Consider the following 21,173-nt stretch of genomic DNA (forward strand, 5'->3'; position numbering starts at 1 on the left):
GGCTTCCTAGGTGGCTCAGTGGTAAAGAATCTGCCTGCTAGTGCAGAAAACACAAGAGATATGCATTCGATTCCTGGGTCAGGAATGTCCCCTGGAGGAGGAAATGGCAACCCACTCCAGTATTCTTGCCTGGAAAATCCCATGGACAGAGGAGCCTGGCTGTCTGCAGTCCAAGGGGGTCACAAAAGAGTCAGACACGACTTAGCAATAGAGCACGCGTGCACTTGGATGGACCTTGAGGGTATCATGTGAAGTGAAATAGATGGAAAAAGACAAATACTATATGATTTCACTCATAGGTGGAATATAAGAAACAAACAAAAACCAAAGTAGATGAACAAGACCAAACCAAATGAAACAAACATGTGGATACAGAGAACAGAGTAAAGGTTATTAGAGGGGAAGGATGGGAGAGGGGTGTGAGTAAAGGGTATTAACTGCGTGGTGATGGAGGGAAACTAAATTTTTGGTGGAGAGCATGCAGTAAGTGTATACAGAAGTTGAAATATAATGTTGTACATGTGAAACTTATATAATGTTATAAACCAATGTTACCTCAATTTAAAGTAAATAATTTAAAAAATTTTGTAAAAAGAAAGGCCATATTAGGTAATTAAGAGCACCTGAGGGAGATCCCCTTGGAAAGGACAAGGTGGAGGTTGTTGCCCTTGAAACCATCTGCATGCTTAAAAGCAGAGCGCGCAGGCCCAAAGCAGTAAGCAGGCTGAGAGGAGCATGTGGTGGAGCGGTCTCTGAGGCTCCCAACGATTAAAGGATTTTGACCAGAGCAGAAATGAGTGGAAACAAGGAGAGTGGTAAGAGCATGGTGGTTGGGTTGGAAGCCATGGATGTGGACTGAAACAGGGCTCCACCTGGACCCCCCAGGTGGAGGGGGGGACTTTGGAGCTTATGGATTCCTGATAGTGAGTGCCAGGCTTTGAGGGTATGTGTACCCTTCCAGCAAGCAGCCTCGGGAAGGGATGGTTAAGAGGGCAGTGAAGCCTGGGGTTTGCAGACTTGGATTTCAAGCCCCCCTTACCCATCCTGCTGCTGCTGCTAAGTTGCTTCAGTCATGCCCGACTCTGTGCGACCCCATAGACGGCAGTCCACCAGGCTCCCTCATCCCTGGGATTCTCCAAGCAAGAACACTGGAGTGGGTTGCCATTTTCTTCTCCAATTCATGAAAGTGAAAAGTGAAAGTGAAGTTACTCAGTCGTGTCCCACTCTTAGCGACCCCATGGACTGCAGCCTTCCAGGCTCCTCCATCCATGGGATTTTCCAGACAAGGGTACTTTCCCATCCTACTTGTTTGAATTAACCTCCTGCCTTTGAACCTCCTGTTTTTAAGCCTCTTCCTTTAAGCCTTACCTGTAAAGTGAGCCTAATGGTGGTACCCTCCTCATTTGTTATTTTTGTTAGTTGCTCAGTTGTGTCCAAGTCTTTGTGGCCCCATGGATTGTAGCACACCAGGCTCCTCTGTCCATGGAATTCTCCAGGCAGAAATACTAGAGTGGGTTGCCATTCCTTTCTCCAGAGGATCTTCCAGGTCCAGGGATTGAACCCAGGTCTCCTGCATTGTAGGTAGATTCTTTACCCTCCTAATAGAGCCACTTTGAGGGTTACATTGGGCGGTGTATACAAAGAAACCAGACAACAGCCTGGCTCAAGGCAGTACCCATTATAAACTGTGATTGATAATGTTGTGGTTTCAAAGGGCCTGTGACCCCCAAAAGCTTACACCATTCAAATCAGGCTGGGTATATTAGGGGACTGTGTTAAATTCAACAGGCTATTATAAATTATGTCCTTATTCACCCAATCTGCAAATTGTGGATAACTCTCAACTCCTAGCAGCCAGGATGAAGTGGAAATAAAGCTGCCTGTGGCTGGGGCTTCTGGGCAGTCACTAAGCTCTCTCATTGGGTAGGTGGCCTGGGTTGAAAAAGCTGGTCTAAGTTCGTCTTATTCTTGGTGCATGCGCTTCCTCTTTTTTTCCTTGACTAAGTTAGCTATGCTTGCATCTCTCAAGAACCGTCTTTTCATTTTCTTCTAGTGTAGTCTACCAAAGTCTAGCCAGTGTATGTGTGCCACATGGGTGTAGCTGTGTTCCAATAAAACTTTATTTACAGACAGGTGAACTGAGGGTACTTCCCTGGTTCAATGGTTAAGACATCACTCTTCCACTGCAGGGGTCATGGGTTCGATCCCTGGTTAGGGAATTAAGATCCCTGCATGCTAAACAGCCAAAGGAAAAAAAAAAAAGATGAAATGGGGTCCTAGTCTATAACTATACTGAATTCTTTTGTAAAGCATCTGTTAATTCTTTTGTGTCTTCCAAGTAGCGGTTAGTAATCTGTAGATAGTGTTAACTCAATTTCCTATTTTTAACTCTAATTTCTTTCCTTGTCTGATATTTTTGGCTGAGACCTCTGGTGAAATGTTAGGTATTTCACAGTGACCATAGGCAACCTTATCTCTTGTTCAGGATTTCAAACCCTTTGGTTTCTCAGCTAAGTTGGAGGCTGGCTTTTTGGCTGAGAGATGTCTTATGTTAAAGAGGTGGCCATTCATTGTATTAAGTTGTTTAAATCAAGAATGGGTGTCTAATTTTATCAGATATCTTTATAGCATCTATAGATCAAGTGACTTTTATTCCCTTAGGATCTACTAATGAAAAGTTAATAGAAGTCATAGAACTGAACTTCCATTCTCAATATGACCCCACGTGGTCGAAAGGTTATTTTATTATGCTGCTGGATTCTGCTTGCTAGGTGCTATTCAGTTTTAAGTATTGATAATCTAATCACTTGTCCATAGATTTGTCCATAGTTCTTCATATAAGATTCATCAAGTCTAGATATCATTGTTTATTTGATTACGAAATGTGGATTTTCCTTTTCTCTAGTTTAATAGCACTGGAATAATATACTCCTTTATATCTATGATGACATTTCCTTATGAGACCCGCTGGGCCAGATATTCTCCAAGAGACCTAACTCTCTGATAATGTCTATGGAAACTGATTTGCTTAAGATTTTATTTCTTATCTGGGACTGTGAATAATTAACTACACTTTTGAACTCGATTATCCATTTTTTCCAGGCTTAACCATACCCATTGGAACAGTGCAAAACAGTCTCTAGCTCATCTTATTTCAGTGCATGTGCTCCCTCTTATTTGTCTTGACGAAGTTAGCTATGCTTGTCTCTCAAGAACTGTCGCTTTGTTTTTTCTACTAGAAATTAATCATGCAAATATCCCTCTGCATAGCTGGGGCCTGTTCCCATAGCGGTCTTTACACTGGAAGGGCTCACATTGGAGATAAACTTATTTAGCTATTTACAATCTAATAGAGCCTTAAATTGGGCTTCCCAGATGGCTCAGTGGTAAAGAAACTGCCTGTAATGCAGGAGACTTGGACTTGATCCCTGAGCTGGGACGATCCCCTGGAGAAGGAAATGGTCACCCACTCCAGTATTCTTGCCTGGGCAATCCCATGGAGGGAGGAATCCGATGGACTATAGTCCATGAAGTTGCAGGAGTCAGACACAACTCAGTGACTAAACAGCAACAGTAAAGCCTTAAATTAGCTGTACCTGCATTTTAAAAACCTACTTAAATATAGCAAAATTCATAAGAGTACATATGAGCTTTGACATATGGTTACAGCCATGAAACCATCACCCTATTAAGATATGTTAATACCATCTCCCCAGAAAGTTTCCTGCGTCCCATCACAGTCAATTTCCCAACCTCCTCTCCAGGGAGCTACTGTTCTGACTTCTATCATTACCAATCACTTTCAGTTGCCCTGTAAGTAGAACTGTACCGTATGGACCTTGTCTGGTTTCTTTCACTCAGTTGGCTTTAGCTTTTAAAGGTGATGTAAGAATTAAAGATTTTAAAATTAAAAATAAAAAAAAATTCCAAAAAAAAAAAATTAAATAAAATAAAGGTGAACCTACTTGCTCTGATTAGTAGCGTCTGTCCTCTTCCACCTCTCGCTACTTGCTCTAAGTAGTAGGTCCTCCGCAGTAAATCCAACCCCTCTAGCGGGAGAAATTGGTACTGCCTGTCGAAGTGGAGATGTGTGATGGCTACACGATTCCAGATTGGGAGTTATTCCCTTTCAGCATATTGACAATAGAATATCACTAACTTCAGGTTTCTGCTGTTGCTAATACCAGCTTTTGATCTGTGATTCCTTTTAAGATAACTTTTTTTCTTGGCTGCTTTTGAAATGTTTCTTTGTCTTGTATTTTTTTGTCGCTTCACATAGAAGCTACATATATATATATAATTATATAATTTATCCTAATTTGCATTTTTACCCTTCTTGATGCCATGCTTTGGTGCCTGGTTATTTGGCACTGATGAAACACCTGATTCAAATTGCTTCTCTTCTGCCCTATTTTCTCTTCCTTTGGGACTCCGAATGAGTATGTATATGTGTATGTATACCTTAGATTTTATATCTTTTATGTCTCTTCTGTGTCTTCATGCCACATTCTAGAAAGTTTTCTCCAGCCTCTCTTTCCAGGTCACTAACTTTCTCTTTAGTTGTATCTAATATGCCATTAAGCCTTTTCCATTGAGGCTTTAAGTTTTCAAGAATTGTGTTTTAACAACAGAATCTCCTGTTTCCTTTAGATCTATCATTTTAGCAACTTTTAAGTTTTGTCAAGTTCCAGGCTTGGGTTTTATCTCCTTGAACAGAAAAGCAATGTTTTTACAGTTGACTCCTGGCACCTCAAGTCTAGCTGGTCTTTGCTGTCTCTGCTGGTTTAGTACTCTTGCCTGGAAAATCCCATGGATGGAGGAGCCTGGTGGGCTACAGTCCATGGGGTCACTAAGAATCGGACACGACTGAAGTGACTTAGCAGCAGCAGCAGGGCGCATTATGTGATGTGAATGTGCACAGACCAGGCTGGAGTCTGTGCTAGCACTGGTTTCCTGCCAGTTCCCTCTCTTCTCAGGAGTTCTAGGCTACCATCAGAAGGCTGAGGTTGAAATCTTGGTTTTATTATGGGACATTAGAAGTTCCTTGCCTTCATGGAGTCTCAATTTTACTTCCATTTGAGGTAAGTATTAGGATTCCCTGGTAGCCCAGCTGGTAAAGAATCTGCCTGCAACGTAGGAGACCTGGGCTCAATCCCTGGGTTGAGAAGAGCCTCTAGAGAAGGGAACAGCTACCCACTCCAGTATTCTGGCCTGGAGAGTTCCACGGACTGCATAGTCCTTGGGGTTGCAGAGTCGGACACAAGAAGTGACTTTCTCACCTGGTATGAGTAACTGGTGCCCAGAGAGGCGAGAGAATTCTTCCAGCATCTTACAGTTGGTGAGTGGTAACAGAATCTAGACTTCTCAAGGCTGCTTTTACCTGAGTTTTCAGTTTTGCAACTTGTATTTAGGGATCTATACCCTCGTACACCTTGCTTCCCATGCACATAAGGAAGACTTGACAATCATTATCATTATGTACTAATTATGTAGTAATCTTAATTACTACATTGAAAAGGAAGAATCTCAATTAGGTTAGGGTACTGAGACACCAGGGAAGGCTGGTGCATGGCAAGGGGAAGGAAGGCCAGATGGTGGATCGAACTAGAAGGGCTTGTAGGGTACTAGAGAAAGACAGAAGTATGCTGGTATAAATGGTATACCCATGTACTGGCATCCCAAATGAACAGGAGACTAGCTTCCTAGTTCATTCCCCATTCTCGGTTTTTACTGTTTAAGATCTGTCTTTCAACTCTTATCCGAGGGTAACAGCTGGGCTGGTTCTGAGATTCTGCTTTTATAGAAATCCCCTGTGTATGCTTTGGGAGGAAAATGGTTTAAAGGTGAGAAATACTGAAACTATGAGTGTAGCCAAGAAGATTGAGAGTTTGTGTATCCTGACACCAGACAATTTAGGGCTGAGATTTGGGGACATTATGGCCTTTGTGGAACAATGTCAGTCACAATAGACTTTTCTTATAGAAAAGACCAGTCTTGGTGGAGGTCTGACTTCTTGGTTTTCCCTCAGCCTTGCTGCGTACTCACTACCTTATCAGAAAATACGCTTGCCAGGAAAACATACTTTTTGCAGTTACTTGCCTTGACCCCTGCCTGGAGAGCTCTAATTCCAGCCAGTCTCCCTCCTCCAGTGCCTGTTGGGCCACGCTGACCTCTGGTTTCCTGCTCCTGCCTGACCTGTTTCCTGTGAGCCTGAGGTCCCTGACTGAGGGCTGGGTGGATGGAAGGACGCTGAGGGCCACCCATGTTCCTGGAGGACAGCGTGACCTTCTCAGCCCGAGTTGAGAGCCCCATTGCAATGGCCCTGTTACTTCTAGGGGATGGAGCTTGGCCCAGAGCAAAGCTTTTGCTTGTGAAATAAGTATTTGTCCAGGAATAAGAAAAATTGGTTCAATTTCTATCTAAACATTATGTTTCTAATAGCGGTGAGAGAAGTTCTCTGTATTACTGATGAAAAGTTGGCTTCCTAAGTCAAGACTTGGTACCTGTTTGTCCCGTGGCTTCATCCGACTGTCGCTCCATCTTCCATAGCTTACAGTCTCCAGTTGAGGCTAATCTATCCACGGAGTCAGCCACATCCCTGGGGTTGCGCCTCTCCTGCTAGTTCCCTGTACGCCAGATGGTGTGCTAAGGACATGATGGGGAAGGCTGACCGGGGCAGATACTGAACAAGTAGCAAAATGAAGTGTCATTACAGAGAAGTAGAGGTTGTCATGGGAATATCACAAGCAGACTAAAGATGGTTTAGAGAGGTTGGGCAGAGTGTCCAGTATTTCGACGTGCTGGTCCCACAAAATATAAAAGAAGTAACAAGGTTTTGCATATGTGGGGGGATGTAATGTAGAAAAACTTAGAAGATGGCATTTGATGGAAGGTGTGTAAGTCTAGATTTTTAGAAAAAGGGATCTCAGTGACTGAGGATATGAGGATTATTTTACAATGAATGAGAGGCAGCGGTCAGCCTCACATTGTCATACCTCCTGGCTTCTTAATATTTTTTTTTTTTTTATTCTTCGATGCTTTACAAAGGTGTACAAAGTCTTATCCAGCATTTGGACTTCTTTTCAGACAGAAGGTTGGGCTGAATAGTTAAAGGTTCAGAACGTATAGTCCTAGGAACTTTTGTTAGAACTGCAATTACTCAGGCTCCACCCCAAAACCCCTGAAAGAAAGTCCAGTGATGAAGACTAGCACTGCATCCTTACAAACCCTCTAAGTGATTCTGGTGGACTTTAAAATTTGAGAATCGTGTATCTTGCCCATGGTTACTGGTGATGGATGTCCAAGGCAGCTGTCGCTGTGAGCAGGTTGACGGTGTTTATAGGAAGTGATACAAAGTGGGAGGATGGAAGAAATGAGTTTTGAACATCTGGTATGACCAACTTGGAGGAAAAGTGGAAAAATGAAAGGAACGATGTTCTAGAACAAGCCTTGGCAAACTTTTTCTGTAACAGGCCAGATAGTAGCTATATTAGGCCTTATGAGCCATACAGTCTGTATTACAACTTTTCAGCTCTGCTGTTGAAGCACAAAGGCAAATATAGATAACGCATAAACAAAAGACCATGACTATGCTCCAATAAAACTTTATTTACAAAGACAAATGGAAGGCTGGCTTGGTCCCTGGGCAGTAGTTTACTTTCCCCTAGTCTAGCAGAATGACTTAGGTTTTGGTTTATTGTTTTTATTTTTGGTTTTTGTTTTTAGCAGCAGAATCCCTTTTCTTCCTTAGAACTGTATAAAGCAGGAGTCACTCTGATTGAAGAATCCACAGCCTACCTCTTCAATTTCTCCTTTTTCCTGAAGTGGACCCTAAGGTTCTTCCTAAGAACACGTATTAATGACACTTAAGTCCGGTGCTCCAACGTCTGAGCTTGGGGCCACATAGGCATTGCCCTTGAATGAGCAGGTAGCCCTTCCTCAGCCAGTCTGGGCCTGTAACCAAAGTGTGGTGGTAGAAGGAACTTGGGGCCAGCCTGAGATCACGCCTGGGCCTGAGGTTCAGGAGGTCTCCTTTGCTGCATTGCGTGGTCTCTCTCTGCAGGTTCCAGCCAGCCTGCTGAGGCCAGTGGGAACACCCAGAGTACGAGTGGCCCATCAGACACCCCCCACACGCCCTGTGTCCAGATGAGGGGCCAGGCCCTCAGATACCGCAGCATCCACACCCAGCTGATGGAGATGGTGCTGACCTTGCGGCAGACTGTAGAGGATCACATCACGCGGCTGATGACCAGACCTCAGCGGCAGGACCTGACGCTGGAGGAGCAGTGGCATGGCCAGGCCATCAGGGAGCAGGAGGCGCTCCTGGGTCGCTTATTGTTCCAGATCGTCAGCTTCCTGCCAGCTGGGGCCCCAGGCGACCAGAGCGCCCAACCGCCTCGCACGTCCATGGACTCCAGGGGTGATGTCGGAGGTGGGCAGCCGGTCCAAGCAAACAGGCAGACTGGCCAGATGTTCTACCAAGAGAGTGGTTTTGAAAATACAGTGATCAGCTATGACCTGTCCAACCGTGGGATTGACATCTCTGCCTTATACCGCTTGAGATTCCGGGACTATGACGCCTACCAAGGAAACAAATACCACAAGGATAAGAACACCTTGGTGAGGATGGGGGGACAGGCTCGAGGGCCCCCATCACTGGGATTTACTGAGTCCTGTGCCAAGATCTGTGCATCCTCATTGATTCTTCCCAGCCCCATGGAGTAGGTGCTATTGTCCCCTGTAGGTGAGGGGGGTGCACAGGAAAGTTGACAAGCTGGGTCTGGTTTCCCCTCCCATCCTAGCTCTTATCTACCGGGAATCACTGTGGTCACTGTGGTAAGTGAACCTGCCCTTGTGGAACTTGGGTCTAGTAACAGATCTCAGCCACTGGGGAAACAGATGTGAATAACGTTCCCAAGAGCACCAAGGGGCTGCCTGCTTTGGGTGGTCAGGGAAGATGGTTTAAAGGTTGAGTCTATCAGTCAGGTGATGGGGGTGAGGGAGGGGTCTTCCAGGAAGGAGGAATAATATGGGTGGAAGCTTCAAGGTGAGAAGAGCTTGGAGTGATTGGGAAAGGAGGCCTGTGTGGCTTGAGCAGAGATGGTGAGCGCTGTAACCGAGGTGCGGATGGGATCGGGCCATTGTAAGATGTTGGGATGTTATCCCAATGGTGATGGGATCAAGAACAGGCTTCCAGCAAGAGAGGGTCCCAACAGTTCTCCAGCCAGAGGGCAGGGGGCTACAGTAGCCTCAGTTTTCCTTCTGTTCCCACCCAAGGGATATGTGGCCAATGGCCATCAGCTTTTCTGGGGCCAAATGAGTCGGGTATCCTGATCGGCCTCTGAGGGGCCGTGCCCCGTCCAGGAACTTGAAGGGGCCCTTTCATGGAAGTGGAGATGGCAGAGGTGATATAGGCAGGGCCTGGTTAAGGAGCCAGGCTCTGGGGCCAGTCAGGTGAGATGCTGCTCATCACCAAGGTCATGTGGCTAGTTTAGTTTTTTCAACCTTTCTGAGCTTTACTCTTTCAGCAGGAGATCAGAGCATTTTCTCAGGAGTTGAGAATCAAGGCAATTGACAGGAACCACTTAGTCTAATGTCTAGAATATAGGAGCTCAGAGAATGATGGCTGGTATATAATATAACTATCACTACTTATGTTGTGGGTTGGCCAAAAAGTTCATTCAGTTTTGAATAAAAATAAGACACTTTTCATTTTCACCAAGAACTTTATTAGAACAAGGTACTCACTAACTGAATGGACTTTCTGGCCCACCCAATATGTGGCTCTAAAGAGGGAAGTTTGCAAGTTTGTTAAGATTTGGGAGGATTTGTGGAATTTTTTTTCTAGTATTAAGGTTGTCAAACATGGATTTTATTGCCTCATGGAGCAGGGAGACCTCCATTTGGGCTCATCCAGATGAGTAATTATGACCTGTTTAAAGAGGTCCCTGGTGGGCAGGGCAAGAGGACTGACCTTCGATTCTGCCTATCTCCAGGGCTACATCAACCTTGGTACCAGTGAGAACAAGCTTTGTACTGATCTTCTGGCTGAGAGGGTAAGACACATTCCAGCCTGTGCTGGGACCCACCTTTAGGCCCAGGTACCCCAAGAATGGGTCTTTTAGCACGTGGTAGACACAAGAATAAGACTTAGAAGTTTGAAGGGAGTGGGGAAATAGCTTCTAGAACAGCACATCTAACCTGCTGACTGGCCTTGCTGTGCTGGGAAGTTTTCTCTGGATGGGTATGTGGTGGGTAAGTTGCCAAGGGAGCGTCTAGATCAAATCTAGGGTTGGGGAGGTTGTCAGACACTTCCCAGGGGAGATCTAGTTGTATAATCTTTGACACGAAGCCTGCAGCCTCCGTTCATCAGGGAGCATGTAGCATATATGCCCATTTCCCTCTGGGCGCCCCTGTGTTGTAGGGCAAACGCCCATGGGCATCCTAGGAGTAGGAGGAGGCCTCTTGGGCACCCCTGGTCCGGCCGTGCTCACTCTCTATTTGTTGACAGTTGAGTCAGAGTGACATGACCTACATTGATGAAGACCTACTGCAGTATGCTGATTGGAGAGGGCAACCATTGTAAGTAGCCCCTGAACCTGGGGTCTTCTGGTCTACAGGCACCCATCCTCATCCAGGGAAAGACTCCCTGGTTCTCTGCTGGGTGCCTACCTATTTTTGGGGGTAATGACTTCTAGAAAATGCCTAGTGTAGACTATCAGAGCAGGCAAGCTGGTGTAGTAGAAACAGCACTGCTCTGTCATTCAAGAGACCCAAGTTTTTGTCCGTACTCTTCACGTCTGTGTCTCCTGGGGAGTTGAAAGCCTTGGTCCCTGTTCATCCTGTAAGGACCCTGAGGTTGCATGCTCTGCTCTCGTGAAATGACTGAAGTCGAGGCTGTGGGGAAAGCCCAGGGCTGATCCCAGGGCTGATCCTGGGAACGACCGGTCTGTCTGGGTCTGTCCACAGCCTGCGGAAAGAAGTGGCCCGGTTCCTGACCTTCTACTGTAAGACACCTGAGCCCCTTGACCCAGAAAATGTGAGTCTCTTCCCAGCCTTCCTGACACCCTGGTGGAGAACCGTATTCTTGGGGACCTCTGCATTTCCAGAAGAGCCTCTGAGTCGGGGCAGGGTGGAGGCCAGTGGGTCCTCGCTGAGGAGACTCCCTGCAGGGAGGGAGATGGGGGACCGATCCCTCTTACAAGGATTGGTTTTCAACTTCTGCCTTCTGTGTGTCTTCTCCAGGTGGTCATTCTAAACGGCTGCTCCGCTGTCTGCTCTGCTCTGGCCATGGTTCTGTGTGATCCAGGTGGTAAGTCAGCAGGATCTGCGCTCCCTCAGGGACACAGCCCCACGTGGACAGGCACACATGGGCCCTGGGCCTGGAGGGAGAAGAGGGTCTTGACTGAAGACCTTTGCCCTGAAGCACTGGGGTGCCTCCTGCGCCAATTAGAGCATCTTCCTACTTCTTCTGCAGGAGTGAAGGATTTGAATTCCCATTTAATATGGGCATGTTACAGGCCTCCAGTCTGCCCCAGGAATGGTGACATCTGGAGCCAACTCTGTCTAGTATTAGTTGGACTTTTGGTCTCAACCTCAATACAGAGACCTAGTCAACTGGCTTAGACAATACAGATGTTCTATCTCTTCAACACACAGCAAGTTGTGTGTCTCTGGAGATTCCCAGGTGGTGCTAGTGGTAAGAACCTGCCTGCCAGTGCAGGAGACTTCAGATACTTGGGTTCAATCCCTGGGTTAGGAAGATCCCCTGGAAGAGGGCACGGTAACCCACTCCAGTATTCTTCCTGGAGGATCCCATGGACAGAGGAGGCTGGTGGGCTATAGTCCATAGGGTCGCAAAGAGTTGGACCTGACTGAAGCAACTTCAACAAACAAAAACACCGAAATAGAAAACTAGGTTCTAGATCAAATAAAGCTTGAGAGATCTGTTCTTGGTCTCCTTAATGATGCCGCTGAACAATTTGAAATAAGAATCTCAGATTTCTTGATGAGGCTACTGCATGGGGCACTTGTTACCAAGACGGCCAGTTTCACTGGAAGGAGTGGGTCCTTGATTAGCTCATCAAGGAGGCCAAATGGATGGAAAGAAAATAACACATGAAGTCACCAAGCCTGGAAGACCTGAGCCACGTAGAGAAATGAGAGCCCTCTCTGCGTGTGGACCTCTGCCTCCAGTGTCGGCCTGGAGCTGACAAGACTTGTGGATGGCTCATGCTCTACCTGCTGCAAGCCTAGCTTGAGTCCCTGGATTCCAAGTAACTTGCAGCAGTATTCTCCCCTTTTCTCTTCTAGTGTACCCACAAAGAAGAAACTTGGGTTTTATTTTCCTAAATAACATTTTTAAGAGTGGACTATGTATAGAGCACTGGCTTATCATAGCTCAGATGGTAAGAAATCTGGCTGCAATGCAAGAGATCTGGGTTCCAGCCGTGGGTCAGGAAGATCCCCTGGAGAAGGAAATGGCAACCCACTCCAGTCGTCTTATATGGGGAATTCCATGGACAGAGGAGCCTGGCAGGCTACAGTCCATGGGGTTGCAGAGTTGGACGCGACTGATCAGCTAACACTTACACTGACGTATACAGAGCCTGTGCTGCAAAGCACTCACCCCTAAGTAGGAGGAATTACACAGGAAACCTTCTCTGAGGGGTGTGTTGCTGCTGATCTGGGGGACTTCACTGGGAGACCCTGAACTAACAGCACTGTCTGTCTGCTTCCAGAGGCCTTTCTAGTCCCCACCCCCTCCCATGGGGGCTTCGCCTTTAGTACCCACCTGTATGCAAAAGTCAAGCTGGTTCCTGTCCACCTGGAGAGTCAGGTCAGTGTCGGTTCAGTGTCGACTGGTAGACTGGTTCTACCGACCCAGGCAAGGGAATGGTCTAGACATTGCCAAGGTGGAGGTTGGTTTTGCTTTTCTCCTGTATAAGTTATGGGAGAAGGATGGCGAAATTGGGCCAAAAGGGCACGTGGGACTAGTCCCTGGGTATGAAGGGAAAGGATTGTTCAGGGTTTCTAGGAATGAGGAATCCAGGCCTGGAAGCCTCCAGATATGTGGTTCTCAGGCTGGATCTGTCTTCCAGGTCACTGAGGCAAACGACTATCCTTTCCAGCTCACTGTGGATAAGCTGGAGCAAGCCCTGCTCAGGGCTAAGATTGAGGTGAGGTGGGAACCGGGTCTCCAGGATGGGCACTGCTGCTCCGGAAAGGGGCTGAATATGGAGACAGTGGGATAACTTGTTCACCAAGACAGTGTGGGTGCCTTCTTCAAAAGAGGCAGTGTCCCAGGGCACATCCCCCGAGGAGCCCTGAGCCTGGCTGTGGGCCCCCAGAGCTCCTTCCTATTCCCCTCTGTGGGCACCACGCTAGTTGCTCCTCCAATTGCCCACTGAGCCCTTGATGAGGGGTCCGATCCTACTCGGTGCCCTGGCCTTGACCTTCAGCTGAACTTGATGTGGAGGTGAAGGATTTGTGTTCACTTGGTTATGCTTGGTACTTTCCAGGGGAAAAAGGTCAGAGGTCTTATGCTAATCAACCCTCAGAATCCTCTGGGAGACGTCTACTCCCAAGACTCCATGATGGAATATCTGGAATTCGCCAAGAAGTATGACTTCCACCCCCTTGAGATGAAGTCTGTAAGAAGGGTTCCCATCACTCACAGTCAAGGAGTCAGAACCGGAAATAATATACCCTAAGTGTTCTCACTGTGTAGTATACTTTGTGCAGTTATGGACAACTAACCGAAATGGACATGAAGGAAAATGCACCCACGTGCTCACTGCTTCAGACTGCCACTTCCCTTCTAGCCTTTGCCTGTGTGCACATACCCACGTAACAGTCATGCACCCTGCTATTTCCCACCCCTCATAGCATAAGCTCTTCCTGCATCCATTTCCCAAACTCCTTGGCTTGAGGTGCCGAGGAAGGTGAGTCTCTCTAGAATTTTCCTGTCCCTGTTTCTAAGAACATATTAACATCAGTTATTAATATCTCTGAAGTCTGGAAATAGCCTTCTTAGGGTAGATAATCTTCCACAGTCAAGAAGAAACGTGTATTCAAACTTCATAATGCATCCAGACCAACTGATGGTGGCACATGGGGATAAGAGGAAGAGTGCTGGGGGTGCTCTCCATGCCAGCTCTAGCACGGGCTAGGGGAGGGATTAGCGTTCTAGCTCAGAAACCAGTTTCTTCCTGTGAAACAGAGGTAACAGTACAGCTTCAGACTGCTGAGAGAATAAAGAAGACGAGGCAGGTGTGCACTTAGCCCACTTCATATCCCTGTTTGAACCAGACCCTAGGTGGGAGCTCTTTTAAAAAATTTTTTTGTTGTTGTTTATTAATTGCACTAGGTCTCCCTTGTGGCTCAGAAGTTAAAGCGTCTGCCTGCAATGTGGGAGACCTGGGTTCGATCCCTGGGTCAGGAAGATCCCCTGGAGAAGGAAATGGCAACCCACTCCGGTATTCTTGCCTGGAGAATCCCATGGACGGAGGAGCCTGGTGGGCTGCAGTCCACGGGGTCACAAAGAGTCAGACACGACTGAGCGACTTCACTTTCACTTCACTTTAGTTGTACACACAGGACCTAGTTTTCTGACCAGGGATTGAATCTGAGCCCCTTGCACTGGGAGCCTGGAGCCTTAGCCACTGAACTACTGGGAAGTCCTGGTAGTGCCTGACTATACCAGAGGAGATGTCTCTGGGATGCCCAGCTCCTACCACGGGTCTCTACTTGATGGTTGAAGTTTGGGGCCAGATGTTCTCACGAATGTCCCTCAGGTCCTGTCCCTTTCTAGTACCCCCAAGTCAGGATAGAAGGTCCCCTCTGGTGAAGGAGAGACCCCCTTCTACCTTTCCACACCTCTTGGAAACTTTGGATGGGCTTCTGGGGCCTTAGGAGTGTCTGATCTGTGTTCAGAAAAGCCTAACAAATGAAGTGTGAGTTAACAATTGGAGCCTAGATAATCGTTCTCTTTCACCCAACCTGCAGGTACAACCTCCACGTGATTGTAGATGAGATGTACATGCTCTCTGTGTTTGATGAAGCCATCACATTCCACAGTGTTCTGAGCATGAAGAGGTGAGTTGGTCTCAGCGGGAGCTGGGAACGAGAACCGTGAAGCTCCTGCTTTTGCAGGGTGAGTCCATGGGCAGTAAACTCCTTTGGCTATGAGCCAAGAATTGAGTTTAGAGCCCCCAGGAGTGTGAAAGTGAGCAAAGCATCATCTGTCCTCCAAAGTGTCTTCTCTAAATGCCGCTTTGTACATGAGATAATTTTAAGAAGAGGGTAGAATGAGCATGGTCAAAAGTCACGATGAAGCCCTACAGAAGGTCAGGGCTTCTTGACAAGTAGTGCACACGGAAAGAAGAGAAATAGAGGAGAACTTTCTTAAGGGTTGGTATTTGGCCCTAGGACAGGATCCAGCATGCAAAGCAAGAGAAAGAGCATGCCTGGTGGAAGGAACAGTTTCACCAAAGGTGGGGCAAAGAGAAATAGGTGAACACATTTAGAAATGTTTGGAAAGTCTATAAATGGTGGCCCACTTGCATGAGGAGCCAACTGCCAAGAAGGTGGCTTTTGGACTTGCTGTAGGAAGACCCCGAGCCAGGCTGAGAGTCCTCAAGTAACCTTCAGTGGGCACTTGAGAGCTCTCCCATCTGGTTCAGCAAGGATACCTTTTGTTGACTTCCTGGCTTAACTGGGGCAACTGTGTCTTGAACTTTGGGTCCCCAGGCCCTTCTGTCTAGGAAGGCCCTCAAGGCCACCTTCATCTTCCCTTCATAGACTGCATGTCATCATCCTTCAAGTATTTCTCCATCATCTTGACTCTTTCCTTTCCAGTTTGCCTGACCCCAACAAGACCCACGTGATCTGGGGCGCCAGTAAGGTGAGCCCCAGCCACCTGTCCTTGGGTAGGGAAGGAAGTGGAGCCAGGAGCGGAAGGCAGACCCACCGGGTATCCCCTTCCCTTCTTCTCTTCCTCTAGGATTTCTGCATCTCTGGCTTCCGCTTTGGTGCCCTGTACACCCACAACAGGGAGGTGGCCTCTGCCATGAGCTGCTTTGGCTACCTCCACAGCATCTCTGGCATCGCCCAGTACAAGCTGCGTCAGCTGCTTCAGGACAGAGGTACCGAGCCCCGTCCCAGGCTGGACATTGTGGCCACCGGGAATTTCTGGGTCTGCATGGGCCTCTGACATGGCTTCAGTATACTGAGAGCCTGTTCACTGTCTCGGGTTTAACAGTGGCAGGACGGGATGTTTATAGGAGGGCAGATGCAGTTGGGTATAGAAAGAAGACAGAGATGCTGGTCTGAAACACTGACCATCTGACAGCTTGTGTTCTGCCTGCAAAAGGGATAGTCAATTGTACTCTAGGACCTGAAGGTGGGAACTTCAGAGACTGGTCTTTACAGGAAGGTCAATTTTTCCTCCCATTCAGGTGGCGCAGTTGGTGAAGAATTTGCCTGCCAATGAAGGAGATGCAGGTTGGATTCTGTGTCTGGTGGAAGACCCCCTGGAGGAAGAAATAGCAACCCACTCCTGTATTCTTGCCTGGAAAATTCCGTGAACAGAGGAGCATGGTGGGCTACAGTCCATGGGGTCACAAAGAGTTGGATACAACTGAGCACTGAGCATAAACCTGGCTTATTTCAGGCAAAGATTACCAAAGAACAGCCTGACTCTTCAAATACGACTTAACTTCATCTTCCAGGGTGGCCAAAGGAGAGGCCGTTTTGGCAAGCTGGTGCTCCTACATCTATGGCACCTGAATTTACCTTCCCTCTTAGATCTTAAGTGAATGCAGCTTCAGAGGGAATTTCCCACCTTTGATACCATGGTTCAAACTTAGATAAGAGCTCCCTTTTAAAAATTCCCTGTCATAGAGCAGATGCCAGGCCCAAGGATTTAAATTGAGAGCAGGGATACATGAAACAAAGTTATCAGATAAATCTGATTTAGAAAACAATCTGCTTTCAGCTTTGGGTGGAGAAAGTGGTAGATAGGAGAAATCCAACTGGATGCCTCCCTGCAAGGTGCCAGGCCCTCTGATATTTGGTGGAAACCAGATTCCCAGCTTCTTGAACACTGGTTCTCAATCTTGGATGCACGTGGGAATTACCTCATGAAGTTGCTCAGTCCTGTCCAACTCTTTGCAACCCCATGGACTGTAGCCCACCAGCCTCCTCCATCCATGGGATTTTCTAGGCAAGAATACTGGAGTGGGCGGCCATTTCCTTCTCCAGGGGATCTTACCTACCTGGGGATCGAATCCGGGTCTCCTGCATTGCGGGCAGACGCTTTACCGTCTGAGCCACCAGGGAATCCCTCCTGGAGAATTTAAATACCGATTTGTAGGGAATTAGGGAATTTAGTCATTCAGTCGTGTCCGACTTTTTGTGACCCCATGGATTGTAGCCTGCCAGGCTCCTCTGTCCATGGAATTTTCTGGGCAAGGATACTGAGAGTGGGTTGCCCTTTCCTACTCCAGGAGATCTTCCCAATCCAGGGATCGAACCCAGGTCTCCTGCATTGCAGGCAGATGCTTTACCATCTGAGCTACTAGGGAGGCCCAATGTGTAGGCTGCATCCACAAAGATTTTGAGCTAGATGTCTGGGGATATAATCTGGTCCATTATGCCTTTTAAAAGCTCCCCAGGTGGTTCTAAAGTGCTGCCAGTGCTGAGAATGGTTGTGCTAGGATCATCCCCAAGCATAATGAGGTTCTTCACAGTCCATTTGTTAGGGTCTAAAGGAGAAGGTGCAGAGAAGGCAATGGCACCCCATTCCAGTACTCTTGCCTGGAAAATCCCATGGACAGAGGAGCCTGGTAGGCTGCAGTCCATGGGGTTGCTAAGACTCAGGCATGACTGAGCGACTTCACTTTCACTTTTCCCTTTCATGCATTGGAGAAGGAAATGGCAACCCACTCCAGTGTTCTTGCCTGGAGAATCCCAGGGACAGAGAGGCCTAGTGGGCTGCCGTCTATGGGATCGCACAGAGTCGGACACGACTGAAGTGACTTAGCGTCAGCAGCAGCAGCAAAGCAGAAGGTGAGGGAACTATGAGTAGCAGCACTTGCCCAGTTGACAACAGCAGCATCAACCCCATTTAGGGGACACCTCAACTTCTTGCCTCAAGGGTGTAAATTCAAACATAACTTGGCTACACAACTATTGAGAAGCCCAGTATCCCCACCTCACACAATGGAAGTGATGTCGTGGGTGGTGGTGTTTAGTTGCTAATCGTGTCTGACTCTTTGTGACCCCATGGACTGTAGCCCTGAGATCCTCTGCCCATGGGATTCTCCAGGCAAGAATACTGGAGTGGGTAGCCATTCCATTCTCCAGGGGATCTTCCCTACCCAGGAAACAAACCCGTGCCTCCTGCATTGGCAAGTGGGTTCTTTACCACTGAGCCACAGGAAAGCCCAAGTGTTAGATACGATCAGCTCAAATACGATGCAGTCAGGGTTGGATAGAATCAGCAGGCATGAAGCCCAGGGAGGGAGCATTTGGTCAGGAGCCCTCTGGCAGATCTCAGCCCTGAAGTATGTAACAGCTCTCTTCCTCCATCCGCTCAGAATGGATTGACAATATATACCTGCCCAGTTATCACTTCCGGCTGCAGGAGGCTCACAAGTATGTCACTCACAAGCTAAAGGCATTGAAGGTCCCTTTTCTCAATCGTGGCTCCGGCCTCTATGTCTGGATCAACTTGAAACAGGTGAGCTCTGGGAGTGAAGACGGGTGTTAAAGGGCAGATCTGCCGGCTGGGTCTTGAGCTCAGCTCTGTCTCTCCTCCCCAGTACCTGGACCCGTGCACGTTTGACAAAGAGCTGCTCCTCCATCGCCGCTTCCTGGACCACAAGCTGATCTTGTCCCCGGGCAAGACCTTCATGTGTAAGGAGCCTGGCTGGTTCCGCCTCGTCTTTGCAGCCAGGCCCCACCTGCTAAGAAGCGGTGAGTGGTGCTGACCTGCCAGTCCTGGCATCCTTCACAGATGCCCCAGCCACTCCTCTGTAACCCAGGAGTGGAGTCACTCCTTCACCTTTAGCAGCCTACATAGCTCCAGTCCTTCTAGGCCCTCTGTTGCCACTTTCGTACCTTCAAGTGAAAGTGAAAGTTGCTCATTCATGTCTGACTCTTTGTGACCCCACGCACTGTAGTCCATGGAAGTCTTCAGGCCAGTATACTGGAGTGGGTAGCCTTTCCCTTCTCCAGGGGATCTTCTCAACCCAGGGATTGAACCCAGGTCTCCCACATTGCAAGCAGATTATTTACCAGCTGAGCCACAAGGGAAGCCCATACCTTTAAGCTCCTTTGCAAATGAGAACTGTTAGGCACTTGAAGTATATTATAATTTTGGTATGTCAGGCCTGTGTCTGTCACTGAAGAGGTGCTGCGACTGTAAGCTATCCAGAAATGGAGTTCTGCCCATGCAGAACTTGCCAGCTACTAGGTGAGATAGATAGCACGTGATCCAGAAGTCCCTGTGTGCTATACTGTGGAGCTGCGATTCTCCTCTGAAGGTTACAGAAACATGACAATCATTTTATCTATTGCATCTCAACACATGCAGGTCACTGTTCTACCTGCTGGGAACATAGCAATGAATATTTATGTTACATATCTTTTGGGCTAATGTGGAAAATAGACCGAGGGAAGGGCCACTATAGGCAGGCAGAAAATGAGGCCAAGGCTATAAGCTGCTGCTGCTGCTGCTAAGTTGCTTCAGTCGTGTCCAGCTCTGTGCGACCCTGTAGATGGCAGCCCACCAGGCTCCCCCTGTTCCTGGGATTCTCCAGGCAAGAACACTGAAGTGGGTTGCCATTTCCTTCTCCAGTGCATGAAAGTGAAAAGTGAAAGTGAAGTCACTCAGGCGTGTCCGACTCTTAGCAACCCTGTGGACTGCAGCTCACCAGGCTCCTCTGTCCATGGGATTTTCAAGGCGAGAGTACTGGAGTGGGGTGCCATTGCCTTCTCCAGGCTAGAAGCTAGGTGACAAGATTTGATCTTGAGTCACGAAGGTAATCTGGCAGGCAGGGGCTGTGACAGTGAAGCCAAAAAGAGCCATGGGGGATGTGGCAGGAAGACTTGGAAATCTGTCCCCCAAAAGGGAAGGCTCAAGTGCAGCCTCCCTGAAGCAGAGGTTCTGTGGCGGTCTACTAGGACCTGCATGTACCTGGGGCCCATGTGCACATCTGCTAAGTATTTCTCTGTCTTCATTTGGACCTTCTAGCCATGCGTAGGTTCCAGCAGGTGCTAGCGGAGCAGGCGCAGGAGTGCAGAGTGAAGCAGCTGGAGGATGCAGTGAAGGAGGAAGTGTCTGCCTCCCAGCCAGAGGCTCCAGCCAGTCCCGCTCTCAGGAAGTCCTGATGTCAGCCTCGGATCTGGAAGGCTGGCCGCTGGCCTGGAGCTGTGACCAAACAGTGGGCTCCTCCGGGCATGAGTGCGTTTGACTCACTATCAGCCCGCTTAAGCATCTGTCATTTTGGAAGCTTTACATCTTCTTAGTCTCTAGGAGCCATTGCGTATGTGCAAAATGTTTTTATGGGGATTCTGGTGGGAAAGCCTAGAGGAGGAATAAAGGGAGCTCTCTGGGCCCCTGTTTAGGTGGGTTAACTTTTATATTCTGTATCTAATAAATTCCATATTCTTTAAATTGCAGGCCTGTTTTATTTCACATTCTTCATATGACCTTCTGGGAGCTAGATGATTTTAAAACTTAATTTTTAATTAAATTTAAATTACATATTAAATTTAGTTTTGAAATTCTAAAGCAGGTAAAGCAGGTTATATGTGAAGAATACTTTCTAGGGCAGGCCAGAAAGGAAGGGAAATCATGATCCCCAATTGGCTGAACATTTTCTAGGTGTTGGATGTAGTGTCCCATAGGATCCTTACATAATCACACCTCAGACACGTGTGGCTACGTGGTAGAGTGAGAGGATAGTTTCAAATGTTTCCAAATATGAGTTCTCTCCATTTTTGCCTTTTTTGAAAGGCTTTTAAAATGAATCTCTGGTGATAAGCCTGAATGAAATCTTCCATTTTCATCTCTAGGGTTTTCAACTGTTCAAATCATACCTCCTGAGCATTTCTCTGCAAAACATTTGCACATCTGAGCTTTGGTCTGAGCATCAGAGTGGTGAAAT

At 47.6% G+C, this 21,173-nt stretch overlaps 1 protein-coding gene across 1 annotated transcript; it reads left to right on the forward strand.

The window, feature by feature from the left end:
• Nucleotides 1-714: 714 nt before the first annotated feature.
• ACCSL (1-aminocyclopropane-1-carboxylate synthase homolog (inactive) like) lies at nt 715-20,680 on the forward strand. The gene is made up of 15 exons (XM_015100859.3): nt 715-815; nt 8,063-8,619; nt 9,996-10,055; nt 10,511-10,581; nt 10,969-11,038; nt 11,245-11,311; nt 12,741-12,838; nt 13,101-13,178; nt 13,521-13,621; nt 15,007-15,096; nt 15,859-15,904; nt 16,004-16,145; nt 18,600-18,742; nt 18,825-18,978; nt 20,258-20,680. The coding sequence occupies exons 1-15, from the start codon at nt 794-796 to the stop codon at nt 20,392-20,394; spliced, it is 1,836 nt and encodes a 611-aa protein (XP_014956345.2). The 5' UTR covers nt 715-793; the 3' UTR covers nt 20,395-20,680.
• The last annotated feature ends 493 nt before the right edge of the window (nt 20,681-21,173 follow it).

The sequence above is a fragment of the Ovis aries genome, chromosome 15 (genome assembly GCF_016772045.2).
Source record: "Ovis aries strain OAR_USU_Benz2616 breed Rambouillet chromosome 15, ARS-UI_Ramb_v3.0, whole genome shotgun sequence".
NCBI classification, from domain to species: Eukaryota; Metazoa; Chordata; class Mammalia; order Artiodactyla; family Bovidae; genus Ovis; species Ovis aries.